Consider the following 15383-nt stretch of genomic DNA (forward strand, 5'->3'; position numbering starts at 1 on the left):
TTGTGAAAGTAAAGTACTAGGAAAGGGTACTGTCAAATTTGCAGTAAAAGTAGGCAATCGAATAAATTGGATTGAGTTAGATAATGTGTTTTATATAATCCAAATCTAAGAAGAAATTTATTATCGGGAGCAAGGTTAGAAAAGGCAGGTGTTCATTTTGTGATTTCAAAAGGGTACATGTGGATATACTTTAATAATTGGGATAGATTATGCTACGCTAAACGATATGACGGACTTTATCAAGTAAAACCATTTAGATATGCAAGAGATAAAAAAGAGGTTGGTTACGATACAGAAATTGGAAGGTTAAATAAAGTAAACGGTGCAATGCTATGGCATCGAAAATTTAGCCATGTAAATTTTGATTATATTAAGAAAACTAGTAAGAATCAAAACGTGAAAAGGTTACCAGAAATTGGAAAACCAATGGAGAGGTGTGAACCGTGTATTGTTGCTAAATCTAGTAGAATAACTTTTAAAACTGTTCCGAAGAGATCGGATAAACCATTGCAGTTGGTTTATTTAGATATTTGTGGCCCACTACCAATTCCATCTAAGGCTGGGAGTAAATATTTTCTTGCTATTGTGGATGACTATAGTAGATTAGTAACAGTGTATTGAATGAAAAATAAAAATGAATCGTTCTATAACTTTAAGAACTATCATAGGCAAATGGAAAGACTGACGAATAGAAAATTAATAAGTATACGCACCGATAACAGTGGGGAATTCTGCAACAGGTAATTCAAAGGGTACTTAGCCGAAAATGGAATTAGTGTTGAACGCACAAACGCGTACACCCCAGAAGAGAACGGTGTGTGTGAAAGTTTTAACCAAATGGCATTGAACGCAGTTAAAGCTATGCTTAATGATGGTAAAATGGGAAAAGAATGATGGGCAGAAGCTCTTGGCTGTTTTGCACATACATGGAACAGAGTATGTCATAAAAGCAACCGAACCCCTTATGAAATGTTCTTAAAGAGAAAACCCAGTGTTGTTTATATTAAAATATTTGGTTGTAAAGCCTCTGTTGGCGTGGCAAAACAGATTAGAAATAAATTACAAATGGGGTGCAAAGAAGGAATCATGGTAGGATATGCGAAGGAAACTAGGGGTTATAGAATATGGCTGCCAGAAGAACGCAGATTAACAGAAACCTGTAATGTGAAGTTCAATGAAAAACTGTATGCAGCAAATGGCATCCTGGAACAGAAATCAAAACCTAAATTTAAAAGACTAGAGGAATCTGAGCTATTAGCAGAATCAGATGAAGAACAGGAAATTTCTAGAGAAGAAATAAAGTTGTCAGATGACAAATTGACTCCGAAATAAGTATCAGACTTAAACTGGCAAAGAAAAGCAGTTAAAAGGTCAGATGGAACACGTACAGACATATATTATTATGTAGAGGGAACAGACACCCATTTTAGATCCTATAATGATATTGAAAAGTATTGTGAGGCAAGAAATATTAAATTTGAAAAAGATAAGTTCGATTTTAGTGGTAAAAACGAATACTCGGGGAAAGTTAATTTTGTAGAACAGGAAACTAGCTCCGTGTCTGAAGAGGCAAATTCCGTAGAAATTGTTATCCCACAAAATTTTAAAGAAGCACGAAAATCAGTAAATGCCGAAAAATGGGATAAGGCAATGAAAGAAGAAATTGACACAATGAAGAAAAGAAAGGTTTGGGAATTAGTCGAAAAGGCAGAAAATAAAACTATTATAGGAAACAAATGGATCTATACGCTAAAAAGAAATGAAAAGAATCAAGTGGTTAGATACAAAGCACGTTTAGTAGCACAGGGATTCAGGCAGAAAAGAGGTGAAGATTTTGATGACGTTTACAGTCCTGTAGTAAATTTTTCAATCATAAGAATATTTTTCACTATCCTGATATGTTTATATGGATGGACTAATTGTCAGTTAGATGTAAAGAACGCATATTTATATGCAAACCTAAATGAGAAAATATATATGACCCAACCAGAGGGATTTATCGAAGAGGAAAATAAAGTGTGTTTATTACACAAGGCCATTTACGGTCTACATCAAAGCGGCTGTGAATGGTTTTTTGAATTTGAAGTACTTTAGAAAATCTACATTTTAAGAAAATACAATGGTGTAATTGTGTTTATAAGGGTTCAAATGTAATTCTCTTGTTATATGTAGATGATATTGTGATTTTTAGTAAAGATCAATACAGATAATGTAATTTCACAGCTGAGTAAGTTTTTTGATTTTAAAGTATTAGGCAAAACTAAAACGTTACTTGGAATTGAATTCTTAGAGAATGAGAATGGGGTTTTTATACATCAGCAAAAATATATTGAAGAAATTTTTGAAAAATTTAAACATTTCCAGATACCAATAACTTCACTTCCCATAGCTAAAGGCAATATTCTTACAAAATTAGATTGTCCATCTACAAGTGCAGAAATTGCGGAAATGCATACATTACCCTTTAGAAATCTGTTAGGATGTTTAGTTTTTGTAGCTAACAGGACAAGGCCTGATATTACATATGCAGTGAATATCTTATCACAATTTCAGGAGAATCCTGGAATTAGGCATTGGGAAGCATTGTTGAAATTGCTTGGTTATCTCAGTAGTACTAAATTATATAAGTTAAACTTATCGAAAATTAAACATATAAATTTATATTGTTATTCAGATGCTGATTATGCAAGTAATAGAGATAACCGCGTGTCCATGGGAGGATTTATATTATATTTAGATGAAGTACCGGTAGTCTGGAAAACTGTTAAACAAAAATGTGTAAGTTTATCAACCACGGAAGCGGAATATATAGCCTTATCTGAAGCAGCGAAGGAATTAATGTGGACGAAAAATGTCTTACAAGATGAAATTTTAAATTTAATTTAAGAGAGTGTAAACTATTTTGTGATAACAAGTCTGCCATTGATTTTTCTAGATCGCCAATAGAAAATTGCCGAGCTAAGCACATAGACGTAAAATATCACTTTGTTAAAAGACTAGTAAATGATGGAGTGTTTGACCTTGAATTTATCACCAGTAAGTTAAATACTGCTGACTTATTTACAAAAGCAGTGACTGCTGTTAATTTAAGAAAGTTTTGTTTAGATGTTTTCAGTGTTTAAGACAATAAGTGTTTTCGTATAATAGAATTAAACTATGAACTTCTGTAATTCTGTGTAAGTTTTCTTTTTGTATTTGCATAAGGAAAAGAGGGCCGTTTGTTGGCTTTAGTTTTCCACATGCAAATTTTGATCGGAGGTCAATCGGCGGTAAGCTAACGTGGTTGCTGCTAATTGGCCGATGACGTCAAGATCGGCGGGTTGGCCGAGTATTATATATATGTACGTCGGTATCGGCGAATGTCTTGTTCTCTTGTGTTATTATGAGTTAGCATAATGTTAGTTTGCTTTCAATCAAATGATTTTAAATGTAAAGGCTATAGTGTTAGCTCTTTTATTTTAATTTACGGAATAAAGCATGAATTTTATTTAGATTAGTCTTAGCTTTATTTAAGGGAAACAAAATATGCTTTGCCTTTATCATCACCACTGCCAACATTCGCAGCCGTAAAAGTCTTACGCGCATGCATCAAGGCGACGCATGCGCAGAAAGTTTGTAACTTTAAGGTCCGGATTATAGATCATACTGGATTATGGGTGTCCGAATTAACGACTTTTGACTGTACAAAAAAAGTTGAAAGATAGGCAACTGATTTATCAGGGTTATCATTTAGTGTGAAAGATGAAAAAACTCAGACAATGACAGAAAAACAATTTTTTTCATGAAAATAAAAAAGTCAGATATAAATTCACAATTAGAGAAAATTTCCAATCATTGACAGAAATTCACTGACAATTTCATTCATTGACTAAAGTCAACTCACTTTGTCATATGTGATAACACCAAGACACAACAGTCTCAAAGAGCTCAGAAATATGAAGTTGTCCTAGAACCTTTTTGTACGCTTTTTTTATTGGAAACTGTCAATAGAAGAAAGCATTAAGAAAGTTGAAGAATATGTACAAAAATGACATTGATGTCTGTACTTTGGAAGATGAATTGGACCATATTTTAATATTTCTAAAAGAAAACAAGGACACCATAAAAACAACATCAGATGATCTAAACATCTTAACTTTCTCATGTCATAGTGGTGTCAGCATATATAACATTTACTGAGTCATCAAAGAAATGATGACTCAGTAAATTTGCACATTTCTGAATATTGAAATATTACTGAAGACTTTTCTAATAATTCTTTTATATAATGCATCTGCAGAAAGATCATTTCCTGTTTTAAAGAGAGTAAAAAATTATCTAAGGAAATACAGTAGGAGAAGAAAGGCAAAATAGCTTGGCCATTTTGCATACAAAGCAGGAAATTTTAAGCCACATTGAGACTGACAAAAATAACTGATGATTTTGTAAGAAATAAAACAAGACAGAAATTCATGTAAAAGTACTTTTATAAAAAATGAATTTAATGTGTAATAGGATAAAATTTTTTATTATATTTCTTTTTAGTTAATAAGTTTATGAGAATTTTCTTACAACTTATATTTCTAATTTGTTGACTTAAAGTTGACCTTGAGTTAACTTAAATTTCTAACTTGAGGGCCCCAAACTTTTTATAACTTGAGGCCTCCATTTGACTTGAGCTGCCACTGGATATCTGCTATATAACTTACGTGCTAGCTGAACTCTGATTTGAAACACTTGACGATAAAATCAAAAATTATTGAAAAATGGTCTGAAAATTAAAATAAAAACAGAAAATTAACTCTTACCTAATGGCAAGAAGAAAATACTCCAAAATTGCTTCTCAAGCTTTTTCTTTAATTAACTACTTTAGAACTCGATTACCAAAATTTTAAAGCATATAAGAAATGGCTTGAAAAATGCAGACATCATGACATTACTTTTAGAGTGCTTTCAACAAATCTGCAGATGTCAATGTTGAAGCATGCGTTCAAAGAAAACAATGGATTGGTTTATTGATAGAAGGATATTTACAATGCAATTTTAAAGCAGCCATCATGACATTAATTTTAGAATGCTTTCCAACAAATCTGCAGATGTTAATGTTGAAGCATGTGTACAAAGAAAACAATGGATTGGTTTATTGGTAGAAGGATATTCTGAAAACGATAATTACAATGCTCTGTTCTTTCATGCGCTTCCAGAAAAATCACTTTGCTTAAAAGAAATATATAAAGGTAAGAAATTTTCTAAAATGTTATTAACTCTTACTACAGCTGAAGAAAAAAAGAAACCACTTGTGGTAGGCAATGCATCTTGACCCTGCTCCTTTAAAAATTTTGACTCGTCAAAATTTTAAGTCAGTAGGAATTTAATTGAAAAGCATGGATGACTGAAAAGCAACTAATTGATTAGTTAGTTCAACTGAATAAAAAATAATAAATAAATAAAATGAACATAGTGTTGTTTAATGCAATTTTTCATCTTGTTCTGCACCCAGAATATGTGAAAATCTTTTTCTCCTCCCCCAATACATCTTTAACACAGCCTTCAGATCAAAATACTGTTTCCTCATTTAAAGCATCTTATAGGAAATTAATTTTAGAATCAACAAATCAACACTTGTAAAAACAAAATCTTTGACATCTGCAACAGAAATAGAAAAAGAAGTCTAATGGATTAATACTATTGCCTGGATGGAAGTTATGCAGAAAATAATAATAAACTGTATAACAAAAACTAATTTTAATCAATGTATTGCAGCATTTACTACTGAAATTAATAATAAATCTGAAATTCATTTACAACTATTGATAAATACACTCAGCCTTAACATTGTTTCAGCTTCTAAGTATATTTTAATTAGATGACATCTACATAATATGATAAATTCAGAAATAGTAAAGAAACCATATTGATTTTGAAAAAGAATCAAATTTTTTAAAAAATTATGAGTAATGTATTAATTCAGATCTTCCATAATCTAGTTTTAGAGGAGAACACAATATGCTAAATATCTTAAATGTATTTTGTATTCATAATAATGATAGTGAAAACTTCATAATTTCTGAGTTAGAAGTTTACTTTGAAAATCATACTGTAAATATAAAATGCCACAAGAAAAGTTTAAAATTTTTCACATAAATTTTAAAAATTGGAGAAATATTTTTATGTTCATTATTAAAGAAAAAATTTTAATTCTTTGTAACAGAATATTAATATTTTTTAATAATCTTAATTAAGGACACCTTTCATTCAGAGACACATTTTGGTCCCAATGCGTTTACTGTATATGAAATAAGTTTCTAGTTATAGGCCTTAACAAAGTTGGAATATATTCTTGTTATATAAGTATAAACATAATAAAACTGATTTAATAACTGAAAACAATATCAATAATTGACATCATTAACACATGATAATGATATTAACATATAAATAAGAGAAAAGACTAAATTTAAAAGGATACGTAAAGAAAAATTGAGGACTTACTTTTTAATCCTTTCCTGAAAATTTCTTCCAAGGTTTGACATAAGGGTAAAAGGTTTGGATGAAAATCTCGAATCTCTTCTTTATTGAGATGCTTTCTAAGATCATAGATATTTCCTATATTAAATAAAGGATAAAAATAAGTCTTTTGAAAAAAACATTTTGTACTTGCGCATTATCTTGTCGACTTCTGGCAACATTTGCCAACTACCAGTCATTACTGTGGAACTCTAATGAAGTGATCATCCATAACTGGCCCTAAATCATGCTACTTGGTTCGTCGACAGGTTAATACATAAATAACAATAAATGTTTTACACTTCTGTTAAGATAAGAAATAATTATACAGTATTTTGTATTTTTGAAGCTTATTAGTATTCAAAGTAAATGTAATTTATTATAACTTAAATGACAATTACAGCACAATATGATATATTTAAAAAAAAAAAAAAAAAAAAAAACTAAAGTGACTGTAATACCTAAGCAAGGTTTTGATACAAGTATTGGCATGAACATGAGATTTAACATTAGTATAACTTAAACCTTAACAAGATTAAAAGAATTCCCAATCACTTATCTACAGTTACACATATGTTAAACATCTAAAATCACCAAAGATATACACAAATACAAATTTTTATACAAGCTAAACATCAATAAAAGTACACTAAACTTTCATTAAACTCACTGGGTTAAACCATCAGTTTTGCAAAGTCCTAACCAAATGAATAGTAAATTTATGGTTAAAAAAAAAACTGATAAACTGCTAGTGTGTGTTAAAAGTGCTATAAAAGTTAAAAGTGTCATATCCTATGAACAGTCAGTTTAGTTCTTTTTCCAGTTTAGGTCAAGGTCATTTCAGACTTAAAAAAAAAAAAAAAGATTAAAGTGTGCTGTGATTCCACCTTCCTTCTTCCACTCATTCACACAATAATTGTGTACACCTTTATGTCTGTTTGGCATTTGTGGGAAAATAAACAGATAACAGTTCTTGGTACATGTATTCAAGTTTTTCCCAGTCATTCCTGGTTGTCTTTAGCTTCAAAACAGACATTTGAACACTCATACTTTTCAGTAGCATGTCAGAATAATATAAAATTTTTAGCATTTTCAGAAGGAAAAGAAAATTATCAAAGATTTTGAAAAATCAAATCAATCAAAAGCTGTCTTTGCAAAAACTTATGGAATTCCTCAAACATCATTATATGATATTTTATTGCCAAATGACAGTGTACATGGTAATAATAATAAAAAAGAAAAAGACAGTTGTCTCCTTATGACGAAATTGAGGAAGCTCTAATCATCTGGATAAAATAAGCCAAAATACAAAATGTAATTTCCACTTTAATTCTGAAAGGAAAAAAATCTCGAAATTGCTGCTGAACTCAGAGAAGAAAACTTTACAGTTTTAGTAATAGACAGTTGGAAAGGCTGAAAAGGTACGACTTATCATTTAAAAAATCATGGGAGAGGCATCTGATGTTGATCCAGAGGTTTTTCTGAACTAGAAAAATACAGTGATAAAAGAAATATGCAAACAATGTGGTCCAAGTGACACTTTTATTGTGGAGAAAGTGGGTTGTTTTACAGAATCTTGTCCAATAAAACCTTCTTCAAGAAAGAAAATTCATTGGGAGGGGGAAGAGTGACGAAAGACTGACTGTTTTGCTGGGATCTAGCACGGATGGCAGTGAGAAGCTGAAACCTACTGCCATAGGAAAACTAAAAATCCCAGTGCTTTAATGCCATAAAATTTTTGCTACTAAGCTATGATGCCAACTCCACAGTTTAGATGACTGCAGAAGCATGGGAAAAGATGACCCAGAATTTAGACGCAAAATTTTCACATAAAGGTAGAAAAATAGCTTTAGTTATTAACAACTGGGCAGCTTACACCAGAGGAAGCAATTCAGAAGCCATAAAAATCTACCTACCATCAAATATGACAAATGTATTACAAGTTACAGACCAAGGGATTATTCATAATTTTAAACTATAGAATACTTCTCAAGGATATTACAATTGCTCCTTTATGACAAATCCTCCTTTTCTGTTACTATGATGTGATTTTCTACATAGCGAAAAGGTGGAGCATGATCTATATCAAAATTGTTTCAGACATGCACATTTCAAAATAAATTTTTCAGAACCAATCTTGAAGACAGTGAAAGTGACGATAATGTCTCCTTATTAGACTCTGGGCATGAACTAAAAAAAACATGATATAGAAATTGATTTGGATGAATATATCTGTGGACAGTGAAGTAATTAAGAACTTTGATGAAATTTCAGTGCCAAATATTGTTTCTGAAATAAAAAATTTAAACTGTCCCGAGTTCACTGATGAAAGTTATGATGAACTGGATCAAATGATGATGTATAAAGATGTTATAAATGCAATAAATACTGATAAAAGATTTTTAATTTCTTGCTAAAAATGGAAAACAAAAATTTTGCAACAGTGGAAAAATTGAAAAAACTGTGAAATGTAACAAACATCCATCAAAGATTTTTTTAAATAACATAGTAACTAATTTTTTGAGTTTATTTCTTGATCTGTATAATGCAATTATTTTCCTAAGTAGCACTGTAGTGAGCATTTAGAAATAATATTTGAAGGAATATATTTTTAAGAATAATCAGAAGCATTAAGCATATATATGCCCTATTTTGTTTCTAGAACATTTAGCCTTGGTTAAAAAGAAAAACTTTGTTAACCCGCATTTATTGTTACCCAGCTCATAATGTCATTTTTGACTGGTCTGGGGGGATGATGGTTTAACAAGGATTGACTCTATAGCAAAGATTCTCAATCGGTGGTATACGTACCACTGGTAGTATGCAAAAGAAAAATAGGTGGTATGCAAAGAAACAAAGTAAGTAAAAAAAGGAATTTTAACTATTAAATTCAAGAATACCATAAAGAAGAAGAACAATTGATAAAAATTTTCTGTGATCAAACTCCAACTGAAGATTTCAAAAATAACACACTTGTTAACTTTTGGCTGAACCGAAAAAAAGAATTTAAAGGCATTTCAAATAAAGCTATTAAATTTTTATTCCCTATTTGTGTTTATTTTATTCCCTATTGCACAACCTATTTGTGTGAACATGAATTTTCTTCCATGTTATATTTGGAAAAAAAAAAAAAAATACAGAAAATTAAAAGTGGATCCTAATTTACGGTTAAAGCGAAGTAAAATATGACCAGACATAAAGAAGTTGATCTCTCTTAAACAGGCACCAAATTTATCCATAAATTTTAGAATTAAATATTATAACTTAAATTTTGATAATTAAAATGGTAACCAATTTTTAATCTAAGATTTCTTTATGTGTGCACATTTAATGCAAATAGCAATTTTTTTTTTAATATTCCTATTGAGAAACTGAAAATAATAATTGTAAAATATAGTCATGGTACTAAAGCTTTTTAATTTTTTTTTAGATGGTTTGCGCTAGTCAAAAGGTTGAGAACCACTGCTCTATAGAATAGACAGCACTTTGAACATTTCATCTAAAATGTCACTGATATGTTTCATTACCATATACTTATGATTTTTTGTAAGAAATGAAGGTTCTGCTTTGGTAGAGATTACAAGATCATGGCAAAAAGGATATTTTTAACAGGCCTTATAATTAATCCTTTTTTATTCACAGAAACTAAACTTCCTTTTATCATATTATGGAGTGTTTCTCCATTTTTAGGATCGTTTTTATTGTTACAGAAGAGATTGGCTGATATGCAGAAACTTCAGTTGAAGTTTCACACCAAAAATTACAGATTTCATGTATCTTACAAAGGCATTTAACATGCAATATGATGATAAAGTGTATCATGGAATAACATTAAGTAAAGTCAAAAAAAAATTACTTGCCGACTTCATAAAAGATGTTTCTAACATCAGAAATGGCAAAATTTTGAATTAAAAAAAGGGGGCTTTCTGTATTAACTTCCAAGTACAGTCAAAAGTCGTTAATCCGGGCTCGTCGGGACTTCGGCGATTCCGGATTATAGATCATCAGTTTAAATATGGTAAAATGGCATGCAGAAATTATAAAATTAAAAATATGAAACCGTAATTTATGAAATAAAGAACAATTATGATCTAAAGTGTATCAAAATTTACAAAAAAAAAGCTTAATATTTATTTGTTTACTTTACTAAACATTTCTTTCAATGTAAGTTGTTTCGTTTTTTATGCGATAATACATTCTCTTTAATTCTATAAACAGACATAATTTCTTGTACAGTTACAAAGTTCCGCTGTTCAAGTCCTATAATTGCTGTGTCGAGAATCCTGACTAATTTGTCAATCGAAATTATTTTCCTTTTCAATAACCTCTGTCACTTTCTTCGCTATCCGAAGCGAATTATAATGACGAGGCATTTGATTTAAATCATATCAAAGATGGAGTACATCGAAATGAAATACCACATTTAGTAAGCAGTTATAAGCCAAATAAAATAAAAACATCTGCCCTGAAGATAAGGATAGTGCTGACAGATCAACTTCCAATTAACTGCGCGCGCCGCGGCGTTAAAGCTAAACAAAGTTTAGATAAACAAAGGATATGCCTTTATTCATTTTTTGCAGCAATTCCACTTTTTGTTTAATGGACTCCGAAACATTCTTTCGATTTGTAGATCCGTTACATATTAGTAAATATAAATTGGAAATTCTATTTGACATAATTGAAAGTTCAAGCTTACTTTTATAAAATTGCTCTAACAGTCTGCAAAAAATAATAAGCTGGATCCAATTCAAAGATTAAGGAACAACGCAATCTGCAACATTAACTGAAATAGATAATACCGTCCGTTATACATCAAACGCGCATTCGTAAACGTATTTTGTGCACGCGCACACGCAAATTCGCAGTCGTCAGACGCATGCGCAGAAAGTGGTTGATCTTTACATTATGGTAACTTGGCGTTTTTTTGGCGAAAATTTGGCGACCAACCCTCCTACAGCAACCCTCTATTTTTTTTTCCCGCCGCCATTTTGTCTTCACGAAGTAAAGACATGTTTCTTTTCTTTTTATCTACTGAACACTTCCAACAATCTACTAGCCGAATTACACTTATGCTAGAAATTTTATCTAACAAAACTGCTTAATCATGACAAGTATTCACTGCAAAATTGGGAAAAAGTGCACAATACCATACTCCTTACGCGTTTTTCAAAATAACACATACACATAAACCATGTACACGCCGACTTATTTTTACTTAAAAAAAATCCCAGAATTGCACAAAAATGGCATTGCGCACACTCTTCACTATATCCATGTACACTGCTTTTTTCTCATAAATTAGAAAAATTTCACGAAAATACATGACAATTTTCTCAATCTTTAAACCCGGTAAAAAGAACATATATGAAATTACCTTATTGCGAAAAAGTATTTACCCTTTCCAAATATGAATATTTCCACATATAAAATAAATAAAATATCCAAAAACTTTTACCTCTAAATTATCTATTACATTATACACATCACCAACGAATTCATACCGCAAGCATTACAAATACTTAGTGTCAAATATTTAAATTATTTCCATGTACGTTTACTTCAACTTAAACGTATACCAAATTCCTACAAACATAAAATTCACAAAATAACTATCATTTAATTAAAATATAATTAAATTCAAAAACACTACTTAAAATATAAATGAGCACATACATTAAATTAATAAAAATTACCTTACAATCCTAATTACTTTAAACTAAATCATTGCTAATAACAATTTTCCCAATAATACCAAATTCCTTTCCACCTTACATTTAGAACAATGCATAAAAATAATATCCTCAAATAATTAAAAATACTAACTTACGTAATCTTCTTCAGAATCTTGATTACGTGTCCGATAAACTTTTCTTCTTTCTGTTTCAGGATCTTTAAAATCATGCTTATATTTCACAGCAAGGTACCAGGTAAAATAAATAACTTAATAAAACATCTTTATTTCTATCTCGCACAACCTTAAAAAAAAACATTTATTACTACCCTTTTCAATACCACTAAATACCCATTTCGAATTCACTTTAGTTACGGCCATGAGATCCAAAAATTCACGAACACTGTTTCACACAACAAGAATAAAGCCAAATACAAAATTTCCAGATTTTTTCCCAATTTCCCCCCTTTTCCGATTAAAGAACCTTAATTCGTCCATTAATATCACATGACATATCCCATGATCTCTCATTTCCCTCACACAAAATAATGCGTAATCGGAACTGAGTACTGCTCACATTATTACCAAAGTCCCAGGTAGTAACCTTTATCGCCTCCAAAATGTCGCCTAACTACCAGTTACCATATTGTAAAGATCAACCCAGAAAGTTTGTAGCCTTGAGGTCCGGATTATGGGGGTCCGAATTAACAACTTTTGACTGCATTCAAATACATATGAAAATTATAAACCTTTTTGTTTTATAAATTACTTTAATATAAAAGAAATAATAAATAGTACATCAGTAACAAGCATATATCAAGGAATGATGAATATAATTACAGCCAGATAATATTTAGGTAACTTTCTCATTCACACTGTTGGAACAATTGGTTAGTTGATTGAAGGATGCCCCTTGGATTATCACAAAGTTGTTGTTTCATTTATGGTAACCTGAGTAGTTTAATATTATGGAAAACCCTATCACAAAGTAATTGGCTGCGTGATTGAGGTCAATTTAAATTACGGGACAGAGTTTGGATAAGAAGTACATTGTTATTTTGTGGTTTACACAGTAAAATGACTGAATGTTGTAATATTAATTTGAAATTTCTGTACGATTTGGAACGAATGGGAAAAAAAGCATTGATTGGCTGGTGTGTAAATGAAGGTTTACGTAGTTGCCATTATAAGTGCCCTGTTTGTAAGAAGGAAATGCGTATGGTTGAACGTTAGAGGATACCTGCACTATGGAGGATATTTTTTACTCTTATTTTTGTGAATTTATGTGGCGATGCCAGTATACAGATCCTAGTTCAGATAATTTTAGGAAGTCTTTTTATGCTGTTAAGGAATTTTGTTTGACTGAAGACAGGGAAATTTGTAAATAAGGTAAGTGGATATTTCCTTTGTGTAGTGCTAAGATGAATTTCCTTTTTTATGTTATTTCATTGTTTGATTTAAAATGTAGTTTGTTGAGATTATATATTTTTTGTTGACTGCTCCTTTGACTTTTTAAGTGAATATTGATCGATGCGTACATGGACAAAGGGAGTGCGCAATGCCTAGTTTGTGCAATTCTCTAATTTTTTTTAAGTGAAAATACGTCGATGTGTACCTGGATACTAAATTTGTGCAATTCTTTGACTAGTTACTTTGGACTTGTATAGCAGGGATCTTTGGCGCAAAAATTGCCGTTACACAAAGACAAAATAACAAGTCAAAGAACTGCACAAACTTGGTGTCCATGTACCGCCAAAAATCATCAATTATTGCCAATAGGCACCCGTAAATATATTTTTACTGAACAGTTCTCAAAAATTCTTTTAAAATTGATTGTATGAAGTACTGTAATTGGAAGTACAAATCTAGGGGCAAAGTTATGGAAATAAAATCTGTAGTTACCTTTCAGGAGTACTATGCATAATAAATATAAGAAATATTATGAATTGTAAAATTTCATATTTTTCTAACAGATTAAATTATTCCTGAAAGCTACAAGTGCTAGTGTACTCTAATTAGAAGCATGTTAACAAAAATATAAAGAATATTTAACTTTTTTCTGTAATTAAATAATGATATATGTCAGTGCAGCAAAATTAAACACTTCATTAGAGTACTGCAATTTTTAAACTTGGATTTTAAAGGCATGATAAGAATTCCAGAGTTAAAAGAATAATTGTTAGTAACCTCCATTTATACGATATGCTCCAGAAAACAGAAAAACATATGTTTTCCAAAGTTTTGTCTATATGTTATGTATCAAGTACACTATGATAGTTCAAAGGTTTTTATAGTACTTTTAAAACTAACATCGGATACTGAAATGGTACAACTGCAATATTTATTCCACAGTGACCTAGTAAGTTAAATAATATGGGAAAAGTGCAGAATCACCCACTGCTTGGCGCGTTTTTAAGAATTGCACATACTTGGTATGCATGTACACAACCACCAATTTTTCACTTAAAAAAAACATCCCAGAATTGCATAAAAATGGCATTGCGCACTCCCTTGACTTTATCCATGTACACATCGACCTATTTTTCACTTAAAAAGTCAAAGAAAGTTGATCTTACTCTTGTAAAAAACGCCAAACAAATAAGTGGGCGATTCTGCACTTAACCCAATAATGTATTTAAAACACAAAAAATAGCCCAAACTCTGCAAATTATATTAGTAAGTTCTCCAGAATTCCCAATTAATTTCACTTTATGAACGAATTCTAGCTACATTAGCTTCGCTTCAACATGAATGTATTATGAAAAAAAAAAAACATTATCTTCGCCTTAACAAGATATACATGGAGCTCCGTTTTTCTTAAACTAACCACCAAAAAAAGTTTGCCAAATTATTTGAAAAAGTTATAAAAGAAAACATTACGTTTAAAAAAAATCACCTTTTAACTGTTTTAGCAAAGGATGAGATACTGACATGTTGCAGCAAAAGCACAGCTAAAACAGAATTAAATATAAAAATGACCCAAACATTCTAATAAACATTGAACTAAAATCTTTACACGACATCGTCAATACATGCGCTTGTTTACTATTTTATATACTTAGTCGGATGTTCAAACTATATCGCTTCCGGTGCCAAAAAACAAATAAATGTTATCTAATGAAAGTAATTTTATAAAATATTTCAGCGCATACATTTAAAATTGTTTTCGGTGTTAAAACGTAAAGTTTGTAATTGAATATAAGAAATCCTTAATACTTTTAAACCA

At 30.6% G+C, this 15383-nt stretch overlaps 1 protein-coding gene across 4 annotated transcripts in view; it reads right to left on the reverse strand.

Moving 5' to 3' along the window:
- The window catches only part of LOC118185199 (uncharacterized), a 94602-nt gene extending 79367 nt beyond the window's left edge, over positions 1 to 15235 (reverse strand). Inside the window, exons 1-2 of one of the 4 annotated variants that reach the window (XR_015041223.1) lie at positions 15054 to 15235; positions 6472 to 6585 (exon numbers count right to left, since the gene is read on the reverse strand). Coding sequence is in view for 3 of the 4 variants with exons in the window: in XM_085817049.1 (XP_085673175.1) it covers positions 6472 to 6585; positions 15054 to 15090 (151 nt within the window). In the remaining variant the exon portion in view is untranslated. The remainder of the gene's footprint in view (positions 1 to 6471; positions 6586 to 15053) is intronic. The other 3 variants (XM_085817049.1, XM_085817048.1, XM_085817050.1) reach the window with 3 other exon arrangements.
- Positions 15236 to 15383: the final 148 nt, after the last annotated feature.

The sequence above is a fragment of the Stegodyphus dumicola genome, chromosome 5 (assembly GCF_044657685.1).
Source record: "Stegodyphus dumicola isolate Sdum_Otavi_A_Nest chromosome 5, ASM4465768v1".
Lineage (NCBI taxonomy): Eukaryota > Metazoa > Arthropoda > Arachnida > Araneae > Eresidae > Stegodyphus > Stegodyphus dumicola.